A 17,833-nucleotide genomic window follows, 5' to 3' on the forward strand; every position below is an offset into this window, starting at 1 on the left:
AAAACCTCTTCTAAAAGGACACAGTGTTTCAGGAGTATTTAATAAATGAGGGAGGATCTCATGTATTTTTAGCATGTATTTTCATTGGTATGCATAGTTTCTAATTGTCACAGTGGATCAGTAACTGGTAAAACATCAGCTTTTCTGAGATGATGCCATTTGATTTTGTTTACTTTCATTATTTTAGATTTGACAGAATTGAGAGTTCTAATGAACGAGGGTGAGATTAAAGACTTTATTTTCAGGAGGGTATGATGTTAGTTTACATATTTCTCATGGCTTCTGTTTTATGTTTGGACCAGAAATAAAGGTGGAGATTTCAGGGTGGTGATTTACCAAATAAAATTTTTCTAATGAGAATTGATTGAGTCTATTTGTATAGAATAAATCTTTTGGGCTCAAATTGCCAAAATTTTCTGCATTTTTTTTTTTTTTTTTACTGAGAATGATGATCAAATAGACAAGGTTATTCACAAAACTTTCAGTGGATGGTCTTAGATTACTGAAGAACTTCCCTAAACATTTTGTAGTCACTGGTGCTATTGGGTGGTTCAGTACTCTTAATTATTCTAAAACATTTTATGATGTCTTCAGGATTTTTTTTAATGTGGAAGCATTTTTATTTAGATTTTTTGAGGCATAATTTACAAACCACAAAATTAATAGAATTTAAGGGTTTAGTTTGAAAAGTTTTTTTAGTTGTATACAGGTAGCCATCACCCAAATGCATACAGTCCTCTCACCCCAGCCAGTTCCCCTCCAGTCCTTCCCAGTCTGTTCCATCTCAGGCAGCTTTTCTTTTTTTAGCACCGTAGCTTAGTTTTCTCTTTGGCCTTTTCTTAATCATTGAAAAAAAAATGTATCTGCGGTCATAATCTGAATTCTGGACAACCTGATAGTTCAGTCTGACAAATGGATGATCAGAAGTCTGTTTTGCTTTTATAAAATTCTAATCTCCACTTGTGTTGAGAATGATGAATGAAAGAAAGCTTTTTATTCCTGAGTGTGTCAGACACTCTTAAGTTTTAGGGCTAGAAAGTTGCATAAGAAATGGTCTCTACTCTTAAGAAACTTTATGACTTCAAAGAAGCTTGCAGCCTTCTTTCAAAATGTTATTTTTATCTGACCATGACTTACGTAGAATTCTTGATGCTTTTGGCTATTTTAAGAATCAGTCCTTTTTTTTTTTTTTTTAAAATATTGAAGCAATATAGTTTCTTTTCACTAAAATGCTATGTGTATTTACGCACATGGAATATTATTTATTTCTTTTTTTCTCAGTTATTGAGATATAATTGACAGAAAGATTATTTTTAAATACTGCTACCATTTCCCTCGAGCTGATTGGTTGATATTTATTATAGAAGAGCTTAAAGGAGAGACTTGAGCTGGAGTTTCCACCTTAATGGAACCATAGTGTGAATATAAGCCTTGGGAGTATGCAAGGCTATTTGAGGTAACCCTGGAATAAAGTACCATCTGTTTGGAACATTTTAAAATGCTAATTGAGAACCTAGTTTGCAAACTATTCAGTTATATTAAACTGTTAAACTAATAAAGAAACTCGGTGAATGATACGGATTTCTCTGACAAGCTTCAGAAGTATAACAGTTAAAGAAAAATTCACAAATGAGGTAAAGATCAATTTACTGTATAAATATGTTAACTTTCTTGGCTTTATGGCAATGACCTGAAATAAAACACTGATGATAATGGTAATCAAACTGAGTTTTTTTTTTTAATTTGAATTATCTAGATAATCTCACAGGGAAAGGAGAAGTTCCAGATGTGGTCTATAAGTTTTTATTTTTCTTACCTTTCATATATAACCTGGAGGATTTTCATCATTTTTCATGGGAAGATTGGATGTGGGAAGCAATATTTGATAAAATATTATTTAGAAATTTATATTATAATGAGACTACTTGGCAGTATCAAAGGGTGCAATTAGGTTGATGTTATTAGTCTAGTTTCTTAGATCTTGGTGAAACAAGTAATAAATGGTCTAGGTATTCAAGAATAATGCAGTCATGCACTAGATGAGGATAAACATCTCCACAGATTGCTTGTACAGGAATTGACCAACCAAACTCGATCCATTTTGCCCATTCTTTAGGAAAACTGAAATACAATTTCTCTCATTGTTCCTTTATACTGTAGTTAATTATACGTACCTCTGTTTGCCTTTATGTTTATCAAGTTCGGGATGATTTTATCTCCTCAAATGAAAACTTGGATTATCTCATGCCAAATTTTTTTTTTTTTTAATTATTAGCACCTTTAATTATTATTTATTTATTTATTTATTTTTTTGGCTGTGTTGGGTCTTCATTTCTCTGCGAGGGCTTCCTCTAGCTGCGGCAAGCGGGGGCCATTCCTCATCGCGGTGCGCGGGCCTCTCTCTATCGTGGCCTCTCCCTTTGCGGAGCACAGGCTCCAGACGCGCAGGCTCAGCAGTTGTGGCTCACGGGCGTAGTCGCTCCGTGGCATGCGGGATCCTCCCAGACCAGGGCTCGAACCCGTGTCCCCTGCATTAGCAGGCAGACTCAACCACTGCGCCACCAGGAAAGCCCCAAATATTTTTTTGAAAGGGTTTTTTAAAAAATAATAACAGGCAGTAATTGAGAACTTACTGTGTGCCAGGTGCCTTTCTTAACACTCCAGCATACTTTAAGTCATAATTTTGAGGTGGTAGGGATTATTTTGTTGAGTAAAAACATCATTTGTTACTTTCTGCTTATTTTTTTTCATTTTCGATTTTTTTTTCATTTTTAAAGGTAGTAAAAATTTCTCTGATTTAGTTTGACTAAAAATGTGATAGTATGTGTCTATATTGTCAAATATATATTTATCACCCTTGAACCTAATATTGCCATAGTAATATGTTGTAATATTACAAGTGGAACACTCTTAATTGATTTTATTGGCTTGGGAAAGTTATGATAGGATGCATGTTGGCAATATGTACCTTTGAAGTTCTTATATTAAGTTTAAGGAAATTGAATATTGGGAATAATGATGAATTAATTCTTAGTAGTGATTTTTTTCCCCCATAGCATTCATCTGATTACAGTAAATTTGAATATATAAAACCTCACTGGTCTGTGGGTTTTGTTTGTTTCTTATAGTGTTTATTCCTTTTAAAAACCCAAGAATTGCTGAAGTGATCCTGTTGGTCTATGAGTCGGTCTCAGCTAAATGATTCAGTCTGCTCCCCTGACCCTTTCTCCCCTTGTACTTGATCTTTCAGGTTGAACATACTTGACTTTTTTTTTCCAGGTTGAATTGACCAAAGCAATGGTTATGGAGAAGCCTAGTCCCCTGCTGGTCGGGCGGGAATTTGTGAGACAGTATTACACACTGCTGAACCAGGCCCCAGACATGCTACACAGGTAAGACCTTTTTTTCCCTGAGCATCATCTAATGCTGTGTTTTAGTGTGTGGGTACTTATCCTTAAGATTCTCTTATTCATCATGCACCTTCTAAGGTTACTGCATAAAATTGCTTTGTGTAAGTACCAAAAAGTGATGGTTGTTCAAATTATGTAATAGAATATACAAATATTATTTAAAAATTAGTCTAAGTTGCCTATACATTATCAGAAAAGTAATGCTTGATAATGTAAACGTATAATTTTTGTGCTTTTGATTTTGTTTTCCGTTTTGCTGTTTTTGGTGAATCATGAATTATTTAGTAAGAATGTATTGAAGAAGATGCAAGAGTGTTCCTTTAATCACATACTTTTGTGTTGATATGCTAACGATTTTTCTATGTAGGTGCAAATTTTTTTATTATACTGTGTTTTAGCTTTTTTATTTGATAATCTGTGATCATCTTACAAGGGTAGTACATGTATCACATTTATTTTGTTACCTAGAAGGTTTTCATTTTCCAGAGGTGTAACATATGTTTTAATCCCCTAATGATGAATATGTAAGTTGCTTCCATTATTTCCTCTTACAAACAATGCTGCATTATACAAAGCTCTTAAGTTTGTTTATGTGGACTTATTAGAATATTTTTTAGAAATTCTAAAATGTGTATTTGTTGGACCAGAACTATTTTTTCTTCTGTATCTTGCCAGTTTGCATATTGGATACCACATGATTATTAGGTGTAAAGGAATGTTTTTAAATTCGTTTTGAGTCCTTGTTCTGAAAATGGAAAGTATCACTTGTGTTTTTTTTTTTTTAAGGCTTTATCATTTCCAAAACACTTTTACCTTTTTCTTCTTGATCTTTATAAAAACCTCTTAGTAAGGCATTGTAGGATAGTTAACTTCATTTTACAGATAAAGACACTAAGGGGTTAAAAATTTGCTGGTACTCACAAACCTATTAAGTGATAGAACTAAGCCCTAAACCTTTCTTTCCCCCCTTTTTGTTGTTTTTTTGGTCAATTGTATTCTGTGCCTTTAGAAGTTAGATACATTTGGAATTTAAAGTGGAGCAGGAGTTGAAACAAACTAACCAAATACATTTCTTGTCAATATTGTTATTTACTGGTTCTAACACATCTGTTTTTCACATTTCATCTCTGAGGTACATTTTAGATGCAATGAAAAGTGGATTAGCCAGCAGTGAACTGATTGACTGGCTGATGTGTAGCCTTTTAATAACTTTGAAAGTTGAAAGGTACTTTTGGGATCCTTAAGGCCCCAGATCTGTCCCTTTTTTGGAGGAAAAAACAATCAGGATGTAGAATGACATGTATGGGCTTATTTGTGAAAAATTGTTAATTTGGAGTACAAGTGTCAAGAAATCCTAAAAGTGATTATCCCCAAGTTAGGGTATTTTCTGTGTGTCAGTGTGTGTGTTGGGGCGGGATGTTGTTGGCGCTTCCCTAATTCAGTATTGTTGTAATGAAAACAAGACAATTTTGAGGATACAGGTGAATTAAAGCTATGAAGATTTACGTCTGAAGCTCTTAATGCATCAGCAAAAATTGTTAAACTACTCCTAAAACCCATCTGCCTGAGTTACTGGGTTTTTAATGGGAACTCATCACATGCATTCCCAGATATAAAAGGACTCTCTAAGTCGGTAGAGAGTATAAATGTCCTCATCTATATCAAGACTACCTGTGGTCTCCTTGAGTGAAAACAGGGACTTTTATTTTAAGTGGCCTTCCTGACATGAACTACAAGATCCTTCCCAACATGATCATCCTTTCCTGCGACCTGAAACTTGTGACTTGTAAAAATTCCTTGACCAGATTCATTCCCATTCAGCAAATATTGTGACATGTAGGTGATGCATATATGATTGCATACAAAGATGAAAAAGAAAACACATTGCTGCCTCCAAGAATGTACTAGTGAGACAGATGGGCTCAAACATGAACAGTAAATACCTGGTCTTAGGATACTTGAAGATGACAAGTATCTTTCTGTTTTACAGATTTTATGGAAAGAACTCTTCTTATGTCCATGGGGGATTGGATTCAAATGGAAAGCCAGCAGATGCGGTCTATGGACAGAAAGTAAGCATAACAAGCTTCGTGTAGGCTGTTGAGCAGCTAGAAAATAACCCATAGAATTGAGGTGGATACATGCTTGATACGTTTGTTGATATTTAAAGATCAAATTTCTCAACTTCTGTTTAGAAATTTAGGTATTCAGTAACTACTTGGTTTATATGATAATCATTGAAAAGCTTGTAATGTCACTTTTGTTCATTTTGTATGATATATTCTGAAGTTTTTTTATGTTAGAAGATAATAGGTTTTAGCATGGGGATCATCTATTGTAAACATTTTAGTTATGTTAGTTAAGGACAATAATTTTAATAATTAAGGTTAAGGTGTCATTGGGAATATACTGTACTAAGACAAATTACAGTGGGGCCTGTGTAGTTTGTAATTTAAATGTGCACAGGTAAATGCGCTGTCTTTGTTGTGTTAGAAAGTTTTTTGTTGTTCTTGGAGATTCTGCATTCTCTTCCCTCGATTCCTTAGGAAATCCATAGGAAAGTGATGTCACAAAATTTCACCAATTGCCACACTAAGATCCGTCATGTCGATGCTCATGCCACCCTGAATGACGGTGTGGTGGTCCAGGTGATGGGCTTGCTCTCTAATAACAACCAGGCTTTGAGGAGATTCATGCAGACCTTTGTCCTTGCTCCTGAGGTATGAAAAAAAAATAACAATGAAAGGTTGTACATGTCTTTTTAAAAACTGTTCATTTTGAAATTTTAAATATACAGAAAAGTTGAAATAATAGTGCAGAAGTACTCTTACATATATCTTACCTAGAGCCACATTTGCCCACACATTTATAATTCTTTTTCTATTTACCTATCATTTTTAATTCTAAACTATTTTAAAAGTAAATTGGAGGACTTCCCTGGTGGCACAGTGGTTAAGAATCCACCTGCCAATGCAGGGGACATGGGTTCGATCCCTGGTCTGGGAAGATCCCACATGCCGCGGAGCAACTAAGCCCGTGCGCCACAACTACTGAGCCTGCACTCTAGAGCCCGCGAGCCACAAATATTGAACCCTCACGCCCCAACTACTGAAGCCTGCACACCTAGAGCCCATGCTCCACAACAAGAGAAGCCACCTCAATGAGAAGCCCGCACACCACCACGAAGAGTAGTCCCCACTCACCGCAACTAGAGAAAGCCCATGTGCCGCAACGAAGACCCAGCACAGCCAAAATTAGATAAATAAATAAAATTTAAAAAAAGAAAAAAAATTGGAGATATTATGCCCAGTCATCCTCCAGTACTTAAGTGAGCACTTCTTAAGAATAAGGATTTCTCTTCCATAACCAAAGTACAGTTATCAAATTCAAGAAGTATTTGTAATACAATTATCCATCTATAGTCCATATTTAAATTTTGGTTATTGTCCCAATAATACAAAGAATAGTAATTTTTTTTTCCTTGTCCAAGATTCAGTTCAGAATTACACATTGCATATAGCTGTCATGTCTCTTTAGGCTCCTTTAATCTGCTATAATTCATTAATATTTTGTTTTTCAAGACATTGATGTTGTTAAAGAGGACAATCAAATTACCGTGTAGAATGCGTCAGTTTGAATTGTCTGATATTTCCTTATAATTAGTTTTAGGTTGTACGTGTCTTTCAGTGCCTCACATTAGGTAGCACTTGATGTCATTTAGTCCCATTATTAGTATTACTTAGTTAAGGTGATGGTCACCAGGTTTTGCCACTGTAAAGTTAGTGCTTTTACTTTTCTCATTAGTAAGTAAATTGTGGGTGCTTCTTTGAGACTGTGCGTGTACTTTGTTCTTCATCAAACTTTTAGGCGCTAGTTTTAGCATTCATTGATTCTTGCCAGAATCAGTTGCTACTCTGATGGCTACAAATGGTGATCATCTAATTCTTTATTTATTAGTTGGCATTCTACTGTAAAGAACTTTGCCTTTTCTTCTGTCTATCATGGGGTCTTTGTTTATTTAATGGATTTAGTTAATTTTTTATTGATTTCTGAAGTGTCCTAGGATCTGCTAAGTGTGAACCCCTTCAAGCGGGTTTCTGTTTTTTTTTTGTTTGTTTTGGGGGGTTTTTTGCCGGGGGGGGCAGTTTGTGGCACAGATGTTTCAGGCTCACCTTGCACTCTCCCTGCTCCAGCCACAACCCCAGTTCTGGAGTCAGCTGTTTCTTCAAGGAGCCCTGTTTTTTTTTTTTAGTTATCATGCTTATGAAAGGACTACAGGTTTATGTTGATTAATTGCATTTGTACTGCCTTCTCGACTGGTCCACAATGAACAAAGTCAGGAATCCTATCTGTGTGAGCATGTGGAAGGGGCTCCAAGAGGACCTGCTGACTAAAAGTTTTCTCTAGCATTACTCGTCAGATAATTTTCTGTTGAAGGGTAGTGAATCTAAAATCCCCATCATTTTACTGTTTGAATATAAAATAACTCAGTTGTCTATTTGAAAAATTACATGAAGTCGTTTTAGTCATGATTTTTAGAGGAAGGCTTAGATTATCTATAGTGTTAAAATTGTTGATGGACTTCTGAATATTCAAGGAATCATGGGATGATTATTAATTATTCTAAATTTAGTTCTTTTTTGCCTTTAGAGAGGGAAGATCCTAACATTACCATAGTATAATGGATTGTTACATAAACTGTCTCATTTAATGTTCAAAGCTCTAAAGTACAAGTTGGTATCCTTCATTTTGCAGATGAAGAAACAGCCTTAGAAATTGAATGACTAGTAAATGACATAGTTGGATTTCAACGTAGGTGTTTCATACCTAGGGTAGGCAAACCTTTTTAGCTACACGTTTGAGTGCTTGTGTCAATATTCTTGGATAGAGATTTAGCGAATTTTAAAATATCTGTTGCAGTTGGTAATATGTATTTATTGTTCAAGAAATGATTTGAAGTCTGGGCTTTGGCATCTTAAATACTTAGAGTTTGTCAGTTTTTGGATATTCACCTGGTGGTATTTTAAGCACACAGTATGTAATGGAAAGCAGGGATCCTTTCAGCCTTGACCTTATTGGCATTTGGGGCTGGGTGACTGCTTGCTGTGGGGCTGTCCTGTGCGGCGTAGGGTGTCTGGCAGCGTCCCTGCCCTCTCCTTAGTAGTTGTCAGCTCTCCTCCCCGATGGGAAACCTGAAATGTCTCCCGAAGTTGCCAAATGTCTCCTGGGGTGGGTAGTATTGCCTTTAGTTGAGAACGATGGTGTGTAGGGTGATGTGGAATTTTAAAAGTTTGCTGAATAAATGAAAACTTTCTGTTGGCATTGCAGGGCTCTGTTGCAAATAAGTTCTATGTTCATAATGATATCTTCAGATACCAAGATGAGGTCTTTGGTGGCTTTGTCACTGAGCCTCAGGAAGGTAAGTTACTTGTCTAAATTTTTTTGGATGGCATCAGATTGACCTGAAGAGAGTGTAGGTTCCTTGAATGTTTTCATAATTCTCTGTATCTTTCATTAGTAACTTTTAATTGTCAAGGCATAAGAAGGGTTGGAGATTTTAACCTACTTGAGGCTGATAGGTTAGTCTACTTCACTGATATTGGTAGAAGACACCAAACTCCTAAATCAGAAGTAGACAGGTTATTACAGCAACAATAGTAGCATCTTGGCCATAGTTTCAGTAGGACACTGCAGAAGTTTAGATGATACCTGCAGTGCAGTGGGGTGCATTACTAGAGTGGAACCTAAGTTTCAGCAACCAAAACCTTATAATGGGGTAGCAAACACGCCTGCCCGTTGCTCTGCAGAGAGACACCGTTTTCCGAGAGTGTTGCTGTATAAATATTCTTAAAAGGTAGTCTGGAACAAAGGTTAGCCATTGCCTCAGCTGTAAGATGTGCAGAAACACAAGCGACCCATGGAGAATTGTCTCTAAATGCTAAGAGTGATTAGTATTTTAGTGTTTTCTGTATGACTCAGAATTCTAAGTGCTTTGTATTTATTGTATAATACAACAGCCTTACAGATAAGTATTTTAGGAACTATTGTTCCCTTTTAATAAATTAGGGCACTGAAATGCACAGAGGTCATATAGCTAGTTAGGTGGTAGAACCTTCGTTGGATTGCTGGCCATATGACCTCAGACTCCATGCTTATAACCCAAACTGTACAATGGCCTTAGTTCTGTCCTTAAAGCCTACGTCATGATTTTACCCAGTTTTCTTTATCTTTTTATGTATGTGTACTTTTCTTATTTCATTGCCTTTTTTATCATGATGAACATTGTGCAAGTGAATATATTTGTGAGTTAAGTGAGCACAAGTATGTTAAGTTTCTTTTCTCATTTAGAATCTGAAGAAGAAGTAGAGGAACCTGAAGAAAGACAGCAGACACCTGAGGTGGTTCCTGATGATTCTGGAACTTTCTATGATCAAACTGTCAGGTAAGGAAAACTTTGTTCATCTGTCCAGAGCTGCATGAGAATTTGAGTTGTTTAGTCTTTCTGTTTGTTGGAGGGCAGCCATAATGCTCAGAATTATCTCAGAAAATAGTGATAATTTCCCAGAAGAAAGGTTTTGCTTTTGGTATGTAACATAAATATATAACTTGTTTAATATAGATTGCAGTCTGAGGACTGCTTAAATAGTATCTATCAGTTGCTTTTTGGTTTGGTTTTATCAAGTATTTAATACATCAAGGCATAGCTTTAAGTGCTTTTGAGATGGAAGGTATGCAAGGACTTAGACATAAATTGACAGAAATTCAGACATGAGTTAAGTAGCAATAAAGAACTTCATTTATTAGCTCAGACAAATGTGTGACTGTATCTTAGGTTTTTTTTTAATCTGCAACTGGAACAGAAATATGTTGGATAGCAATATAAATTAATATTTACTTGTTGCCCTGTGATACCCTTAATGTTAATATTCAGTGCTTAAAGGATACTTTCAAATGTGTCTCAAGGTGTGGTGATGGGACTGACTTGCCTCATCTGGGTTGCTGGTTGAAAATGAAGATTTGTTGTCCTACCACAAACCTACCAAATTAGAATTTCCGGGGGGGAAAGCATCTGCAGTTTGTTAAAGTGACTTATGTGGAAGTTTAAGAACTATTCTGAATCACAACTGATGGTTTTTTTTCCTCCAAAATTCCTTGTGTGTTTTTATTATGAGAAAAAGTTTTGATACTAAAAACCACATAACATAAAATTTACCTTCTTAACCATTTTTAAGTGTACTTTACAGTAGTGTTAAGTATATGCACATGATTGTGCAGTAGATGTCTAGAAATTTTTATCTTGAAAAAACTGAAACTGTACCTTTCCATCTCCCCATAGCCTATTAGAGTTTTGTGATATGTGATAGGTAAATTGTAATAATTTTGGGATTCTGAGAAACACTGCTCTGGTTCATTTTGATCTGTTTGATGCATTTGCTTAATCAGAATTTAGCAAATCTGACTGTAGTTAAGATTTGCTCACTGAGGGATTTTCTAAAAAGTTGTCTTGTTTTAATACGCTAATACATAATTCTTAGATCTTTTTGGGGAGGAGGGAGCTATGTTTTTTAGGTTCAGGTCTCTAGGAATTTCTTGCTAAATCAACGGAAGCAGAATGATATTTCTCAAATTTTACCATGAAAGCAATGACTTAGAAGAACATTTAGAAGAACCTGTTGCTGAACCAGAGCCTGATCCTGAACCAGAGCCAGAGCAAGAACCTGTGTCTGAAGTCCAAGAGGAAAAGTCTGAGCCAGTATTGGAAGAACCTGCTCCTGAGGATGCTCAGAAGAGTTCTTCTCCAGCGCCTGCAGACATAGCCCAGACAGTGCAGGAGGACTTGAGAGTATGCAATGTGTCTTCATTTTTATTCCATTTCTATTTTTCAAAATCTCTCTTCTTCTTTATTGTTGGTTGACTTTTGTAGGTGCATTTTCATATTGGTTGTTTAGGGAAGTTTCTTCCATATTGAGCCGTACCTCAGATAAGAAGTAAGATACATATTGCTTTATAAAGTCAAAAGTAGTTTTTCCCCTCCTCTAAGGAAACTTGAATACTTTTTAGGCCAGAAATTTCAGGTGCTATTTTATCACTGCATCAACAAACCTTCTTTTTAATATTACATCTTTCAAATTGCAGATTATTGTGTGCTTGTTAAACAAGTGATAGTCTATCTTTAAAAAATAACATGGCACGGGCTTCCCTGGTGGCGCAGTGGTTGAGAGTCTGCCTGCCAATGCAGGGGACACGGGTTCGAGCCCTGGTCTGGGAAGATCCCATATGCCGCGGAGCAACTGGGCCCGCGAGCCACAATTACTGAGCCTGCGCGTCTGGAGCTTGTGCTCCGCAACAGGAGAGGCCACGATAGTGAGAGGCCCGCGCACCGCGATGAAGAGTGGCCCCCACTTGCCACAGCTAGAGAAAGCCCTCGCACAGAAACGAAGACCCAGCACAGCCATAAATAATAAATAAATAAAAAAAATAAAAAAAGACAAAAAAAAAATAACATGGCACAACAGACTTTTCCTGCCCTTTTCTATGAAATCTAATTGAGGACGACTTTACAGTAGAAGTAGAAACAAATTGCTCAAGTATAACTACTTTTCTAATTAGAATACCTGATTAGAAAAGTTTGAAGATTTTCAGTTACTGTCCCTGAGTCACATCAAGATGATAACAACTGAACTAACAGAACCTCTACAGTTGATGCTCTTTGAAGGAATATGTTTTAGTGCTGTATTTATGGGGCCAGGGTTCTTGTAATGCCGTTTGTCTGACAGTTATTTCAAGTGTCTTTGCGTTAGGCATTGTTCTAGGTGTGGGAACTGTCAGTAAAGTAGGTAGAGTTCTTGGTCTCTGGAAGCTTCTGGGTGAGTAGGAAAGAGAAATGGTGAAATGACTTTAGCTTGCAGGTGGAAAAGTAGGTTGGCTGGATTGAGAATGGGTGACAAGTTAGGTGGCTTAATTATAGTAGTTCTGGAGAGAGGTAATGACATCTTGGATTAGGGTCATGGCAGTGGAGATGGAGAAGAGATTTAAGAGGTAAATAACAGGATTTGGTGATTTTGGTATTGATTGAAATAACTCAAGAAGATTCTAAAGTTGGTGTAATTGGGTTATAGATTGAGAGAATCATAGGAGGAAGAGCTGGTTTTGGAAGGAGAATTTTCTTTGATTCACAAACTTGAAATTATGTGAAAGTAGCCTCTCATACTTTGCTGATACTTGATGATTAGTCCTAAGGAATTTTAGTACTAAATTTTAAGTAGTGGGGAAAAGGAATCTCAAGTTACTTATAAATTCCATCTTGCCTCTGAAAATGAGATGCACATGTAATAATACAAGAAATCAAAAGCTAATACCTTTTTTAAAAAATAAATTTATGTATTTAATTTTGGCTGTGTTGGGTCTTCGTTGTGTGTGGTCTTTCTCTAGTTGCGGCGAGCGGGGGCTACTCTTGGTTGTGGTGCATGGGCTTCTCTTATTGCGGAGCACGAGCTCTGCATGCCCAAGCTTCAGTAGGTGTGGCTCGCAGGCTCTAGAGCGCAGGCTCATTAGTTGTGGCACATGGGCTTAGTTGCTCCGTGGCATGTGGGATCTTCCCGGCCCAGGGCTTGAACCTGTGTACCCTGCATTGGCAGGCAGATTCTTAACCACTGCACCACCAGGGAAGCCCAAAAACTAATACCTTTTATATTGTTGTGATAAGTAGTGTAATCAGCTGATGTTGGTGTGTCCCCTTAGACCTTTTCTTGGGCATCTGTGACCAGTAAGAACCTTCCACCCAGTGGAGCTGTTCCAGTTACTGGGATACCACCTCATGTTGTTAAAGTACCAGCTTCACAGGTGAGTTTTTAATTAAGCTTGCGTATTAGGCAAATTTACTTGTATTTTCGTGTAATGTGATTTCACAGAGGTTTAATGAATAAGGCAGAGGAGAAGGGTACAAGGTGATTTTTTTTAAATTTTTTTAATTTTATTTTATTTTTTATACAGCAGGTTCTTATTAGTCATCAATTTTATACACATCAGTGTATACATGTCAATCCCAATCACCCAATTCATCACACCACCAGCCCCCGCCCCCCCCACCCCCGCCGCTTTCCCCCCTTGGTGTCCATACGTTTGTCCTCTACATCTGTGTTACAAGGTGATTTTTAATGTGTGTTTTTTTTTTTTTTTTTTTTGGTGAGAGAACGAGGGAATTGTCATTTTCTAGTTTAAACCTTACTGTTAGCTAGGATACTTCACAAGAAAAAAAGGTAAGCTTGCTTTGTTCTTACACAAAAGTTAACGTTATACATTTTTTAGCCTCGGCCGGAGTCTAAGCCTGAATCTCAGATTCCACCGCAGAGGCCTCAGAGAGATCAAAGGGTGCGAGAACAGCGAATAAATGTTCCTCCCCAGAGGGGACCTAGACCAGGTGAGAGCTCAGAAGGGTGGCTTCTTTAGTCTGAGCCTGTTGAGGGTGAGAGCTTGTTTTGGGAGGGTAGTTGATGTTTGTGTGTACTTAGATTTAAAAAAATATGTTGTGGAGTTAATGGAATAATTGCCTGTATTTAGGGGTAGAGAGAACTGTTGAATGGAACAGTCACTGGAAGGTGTCTTCTTTCTCATTCCTTGCTGCTTTTGTTTCCTCTTCAGTCCGTGAGGCTGGTGAGCAAGGTGACGTTGAACCCCGAAGAATCGTGAGACACCCTGACAGTCACCAACTCTTTATCGGCAACCTGCCTCATGAGGTGGACAAATCAGAGCTTAAAGATTTTTTTCAAAGTAGGTTATTGAGTTTTAAATACTAGATTCATTTAATACAGTGCTATCCAATAGAAATAGAAGATGAGCCACATGTATAATTTTAAGTTTTGTAGTAACATTTTAAAAGGCAAAAAGAACCTGGATAATTTAATTTTAATAATATTTTATTTAACCCAGTGTATCTAAGACATCATCTTAATATGTACAAACATGAGATACTGTCCATCAGCCTATCCTAAGTCTTTGAAATCTAGTGTGTATGTTGCACGTAGGGCACATCTTATTTTGGAGTAGCCACAGTTCACATGCTTTGTGACCATGTGTTACTAGTGGCTGTCATTGGACAGTGCGCGTGTAATACTTAAAGGAAATGTTCTAAGTTATTTGAGAATCTGTGTTCCACTTGCAGATTATGGGAATGTGGTGGAGCTGCGTATTAACAGCGGTGGGAAATTACCCAATTTTGGGTTCGTTGTGTTTGATGATTCTGAGCCTGTTCAGAAGGTGCTTAGCAACAGGGTAAGCAGTTTTTCCTCTTGATTTTCTGTATCTTTGGTCTTTTAACGTATTCATCCTTAAAACTATGTCTTATATGTAAAGCGCAGTTTATTCCAACATGTCTGGGTAATATTTTCCATCATGTTTAACCATTATTAAAAGAACTGCCTGGGAGTTAGAAAAACAAAACTGCCATCTAAATAACGTACTTTTTGAATACGTGCATGATGGAGAATGAAATAACTATGGTAACCAATGCACTGAGATTTATGCAGTTCCTTTCTTTGGTAGTGGCTTCTGGTGTAAGTGATGAATTAAATATTATGTTATTTTTAGCTAAGATAACTTAGAATCAGTTTGTTTACCAGGTATATTTGTAGTCTTCTTATATAACTGTTCGGGTATAACTATGAGGAGCTTCTTTTGTTCTATAAGTTGTCTGGGTTTGGAGTCACCCTACCTTAAGGCACTTCTATTAACAGTACTTTCTCTAATAATAGAGGGATTTGTAGAATCAGAATCTTATTTCTGTGTTCTTAAAGAGCCCTTTCCTTCCCCCACGTCTTTCATTAGCAAAAAAACACTTTCTCTAGTAGTAGAGAAGAACAAAGGTGTAAATACTGTTGATTTACTGAGATGGGTGTGGGAGTTTTAAGACCTCACTTTTTTTTTCAATTGAGGTGAAATTCACATAACAAAATTAACCATTTTAAAGTGTACAGTTCAAGACTTCCCTGTTGGTGCAGTGGTTAAGGATCTGCCTGCCAATGCAGGGGACATGGGTTTGAGCCCTGGTCTGGGAAGATCCCACACGCCGCAGAGCAACTAAGCCCGTGTGCCACAACTACTGAGTCTGTGCTCTAGGGCCCGCGAGCCACAACCACTGAGCCTGTGCACCACAACTACTGAGGCCTGTGCACCCTAGAGCCTGCGTGCTGCAGCAACTGAGCCCATGCACCACAACTACTGAAGCCCGTGTGCTCTAGGGCCCATGTGCCGCAACTACTGAGCCTGCATGCTGCAACTACTGAGGCCTGTGCACCCTAGAGCCTGCGTGCTGCAGCAACTGAGCCCATGCACCACAACTACTGAAGCCCGTGTGCTCTAGGGCCCATGTGCCGCAACTACTGAGCCTGCATGCTGCAACTACTGAAGCCCATGCGCCTAGAGCCTGTGCTCCACAGCAAGAGAACCCACTGGAATGAGAAGCCCGCACACCACGACGGAGAGAAGTCCCTGCTAGCTGCAACTAGAGAAAGCCTGCACACAGCCATGAAGATCCAGCGTGGCCAAAAACAAATTAATAAAACAAAACAAAAAATTTCATTAAAAAATAATACAGTGTGCAATTCAGTGGCATTTAATACACATTGTTGTGCAACCATCACCTATCTAGTTGCAAAACATTTTCATCAAAAGTAAGTCCCTTACCCATTAAGCAGTCTTTCCCCATATCCTCTCTCCCCAGCCCCTGGCAACCACTAATCTGCTTTCAGTTTCTGCCAGTTAAAACTTACACATTTTATTAACCACGTTAGTTAGAAATGTTGTAGATCATTATTTCCCAGAGGTTCTCCAGAACCTCTCACGTTCTCCAGAATGTTAATGGGTATATTACGAAGTTTAATGTTGTGGTCATAACATTAAGTTAGCCTTAATCTGAAATGTACATTATCTATCAAACTGTTGGACCACTATTTTTGTGAAGCATCTCCTGCAAAACCCTGAGAAGTGTGGAGAGAATAATGGCTTATGTCACCCAGGACACACAATACTGAACCCAGAGATGTCCAGTAGGCTTTGTTGATAAATCCACCACGGAGCATGCAATAGATCCAGGGGCCACACTTTTTGGTGCAGCCTTGACTTTGTATTTTCTTAGATGGTATGATACTCCAGTGGGGCCAAACAAGGTCAGGCCTGATCGCTTGCTTCCAGTTAATTATCCAAGATGAGGGCTTTGGTGTTTCATTTAACCCCTGTGGGTAAGGCATGGCATCGTTATGCATAGGAATTGTTGAGGTAAATTTCCTCAGAAAGTAGCTGTATGTCTGCTACCTTTTTTCATTCAGATTGCTTCTATCCTTGTGATACCTCCTTAGAGATATCTTCCATAACTACCTTTTAAAATATCCGCAGTCCTAACCTCTCCTTATCTTTCAGACTTTAAATGATTTTATTTTTCCCATTGTATCTAGAACATTACCAGGAACAGCACTTCACATTAATGTGTGTGATTTATATGCTGTGTATATAAAATATATATATATATATAAATATTGGTAAATTTGTGTTAAAATACTTATAAATGTACAAATATAAGTATATATTTAATCAGAATTTAAAATTCACTTTAGAGTCAGAGCTCAAAAGAGGCTCCCCTGCCCCACCCCCATGCAGGTTTCCTCACATGCACTTTCAGATCATTCCTGTGTACTCTGGTGACTTCAGATGTAGCTTGCCTTTCCCTCACCTCACTGTATTGGTAGAAGTCTACCGTACTCCCTTCAGGAATTTTTTAGACTTCTTTTTTTTGTTTTGGTTTGTTCTTAATTTTTTAACATTTATTTATTTGGTTGCACCGGGTCTTAGTTGCGGCAGGCGGGCTCCTTAGTTGTGGCTGTCTGGCTCCTTAGTTGTAGCATGCAAACTCTTGGTTGCAGCACGCATGTGGGATCTAGTTCCTTGACCAGGGATCGAACCCGGGCCCCCTGCATTGGGAGCGCAGAGTCTTAACCACTGTGCTACCAGGGAAGCCCCCTTCAGTAATTTTTTATTAGTACAGAAATAGCTTGTAGAATATGACCGTGGTGTCTGACCATGCTGTGTCGGTTCAAAGCTTATGCTTTCCTGTCAGGATGCCTTGGTTTACATTGCTCTTCTGTCTCTCACTAGCCTTGTGACCCGTGCAGTCTTGTTCCTTAACCTCCCTGGTGCATAGTTTGCTGGTCTTTATAAAATAGGTGTGCTAACAACCTTGAAAGGGTTGTTGTGAAGATTAAATGAGGTAATAAAAGTGAAGTATATAGAATACTTCTCTGCATAGTAAGTACTGTTAGATATTTATTTTAAAAAATATTACAGTAGAAAACCACTGAGTACCAGCAAGGAGCGTAAATTGAGTTCATTGGCATCTTGAGTAACCCTTTGTTTTCTGTACTTCTCTTGGCAAA

At 37.7% G+C, this 17,833-nt stretch overlaps 1 protein-coding gene across 1 annotated transcript in view; it reads left to right on the forward strand.

The window, feature by feature from the left end:
* The window catches only part of G3BP1 (G3BP stress granule assembly factor 1), a 38,286-nt gene that overhangs the window by 12,287 nt on the left and 8,166 nt on the right, over positions 1–17,833 (forward strand). Inside the window, exons 2-11 of the mRNA XM_068536255.1 lie at positions 3,280–3,392; positions 5,401–5,482; positions 5,957–6,130; positions 8,739–8,829; positions 9,759–9,852; positions 11,052–11,253; positions 13,152–13,253; positions 13,719–13,830; positions 14,052–14,180; positions 14,572–14,681. Of these exons, the coding sequence (XP_068392356.1) occupies positions 3,298–3,392; positions 5,401–5,482; positions 5,957–6,130; positions 8,739–8,829; positions 9,759–9,852; positions 11,052–11,253; positions 13,152–13,253; positions 13,719–13,830; positions 14,052–14,180; positions 14,572–14,681 (1,191 nt within the window). The 5' untranslated portion in view covers positions 3,280–3,297. The remainder of the gene's footprint in view (positions 1–3,279; positions 3,393–5,400; positions 5,483–5,956; positions 6,131–8,738; positions 8,830–9,758; positions 9,853–11,051; positions 11,254–13,151; positions 13,254–13,718; positions 13,831–14,051; positions 14,181–14,571; positions 14,682–17,833) is intronic.

The sequence above is a fragment of the Eschrichtius robustus genome, chromosome 2 (assembly GCF_028021215.1).
Source record: "Eschrichtius robustus isolate mEscRob2 chromosome 2, mEscRob2.pri, whole genome shotgun sequence".
Taxonomy (NCBI): domain Eukaryota; kingdom Metazoa; phylum Chordata; class Mammalia; order Artiodactyla; family Eschrichtiidae; genus Eschrichtius; species Eschrichtius robustus.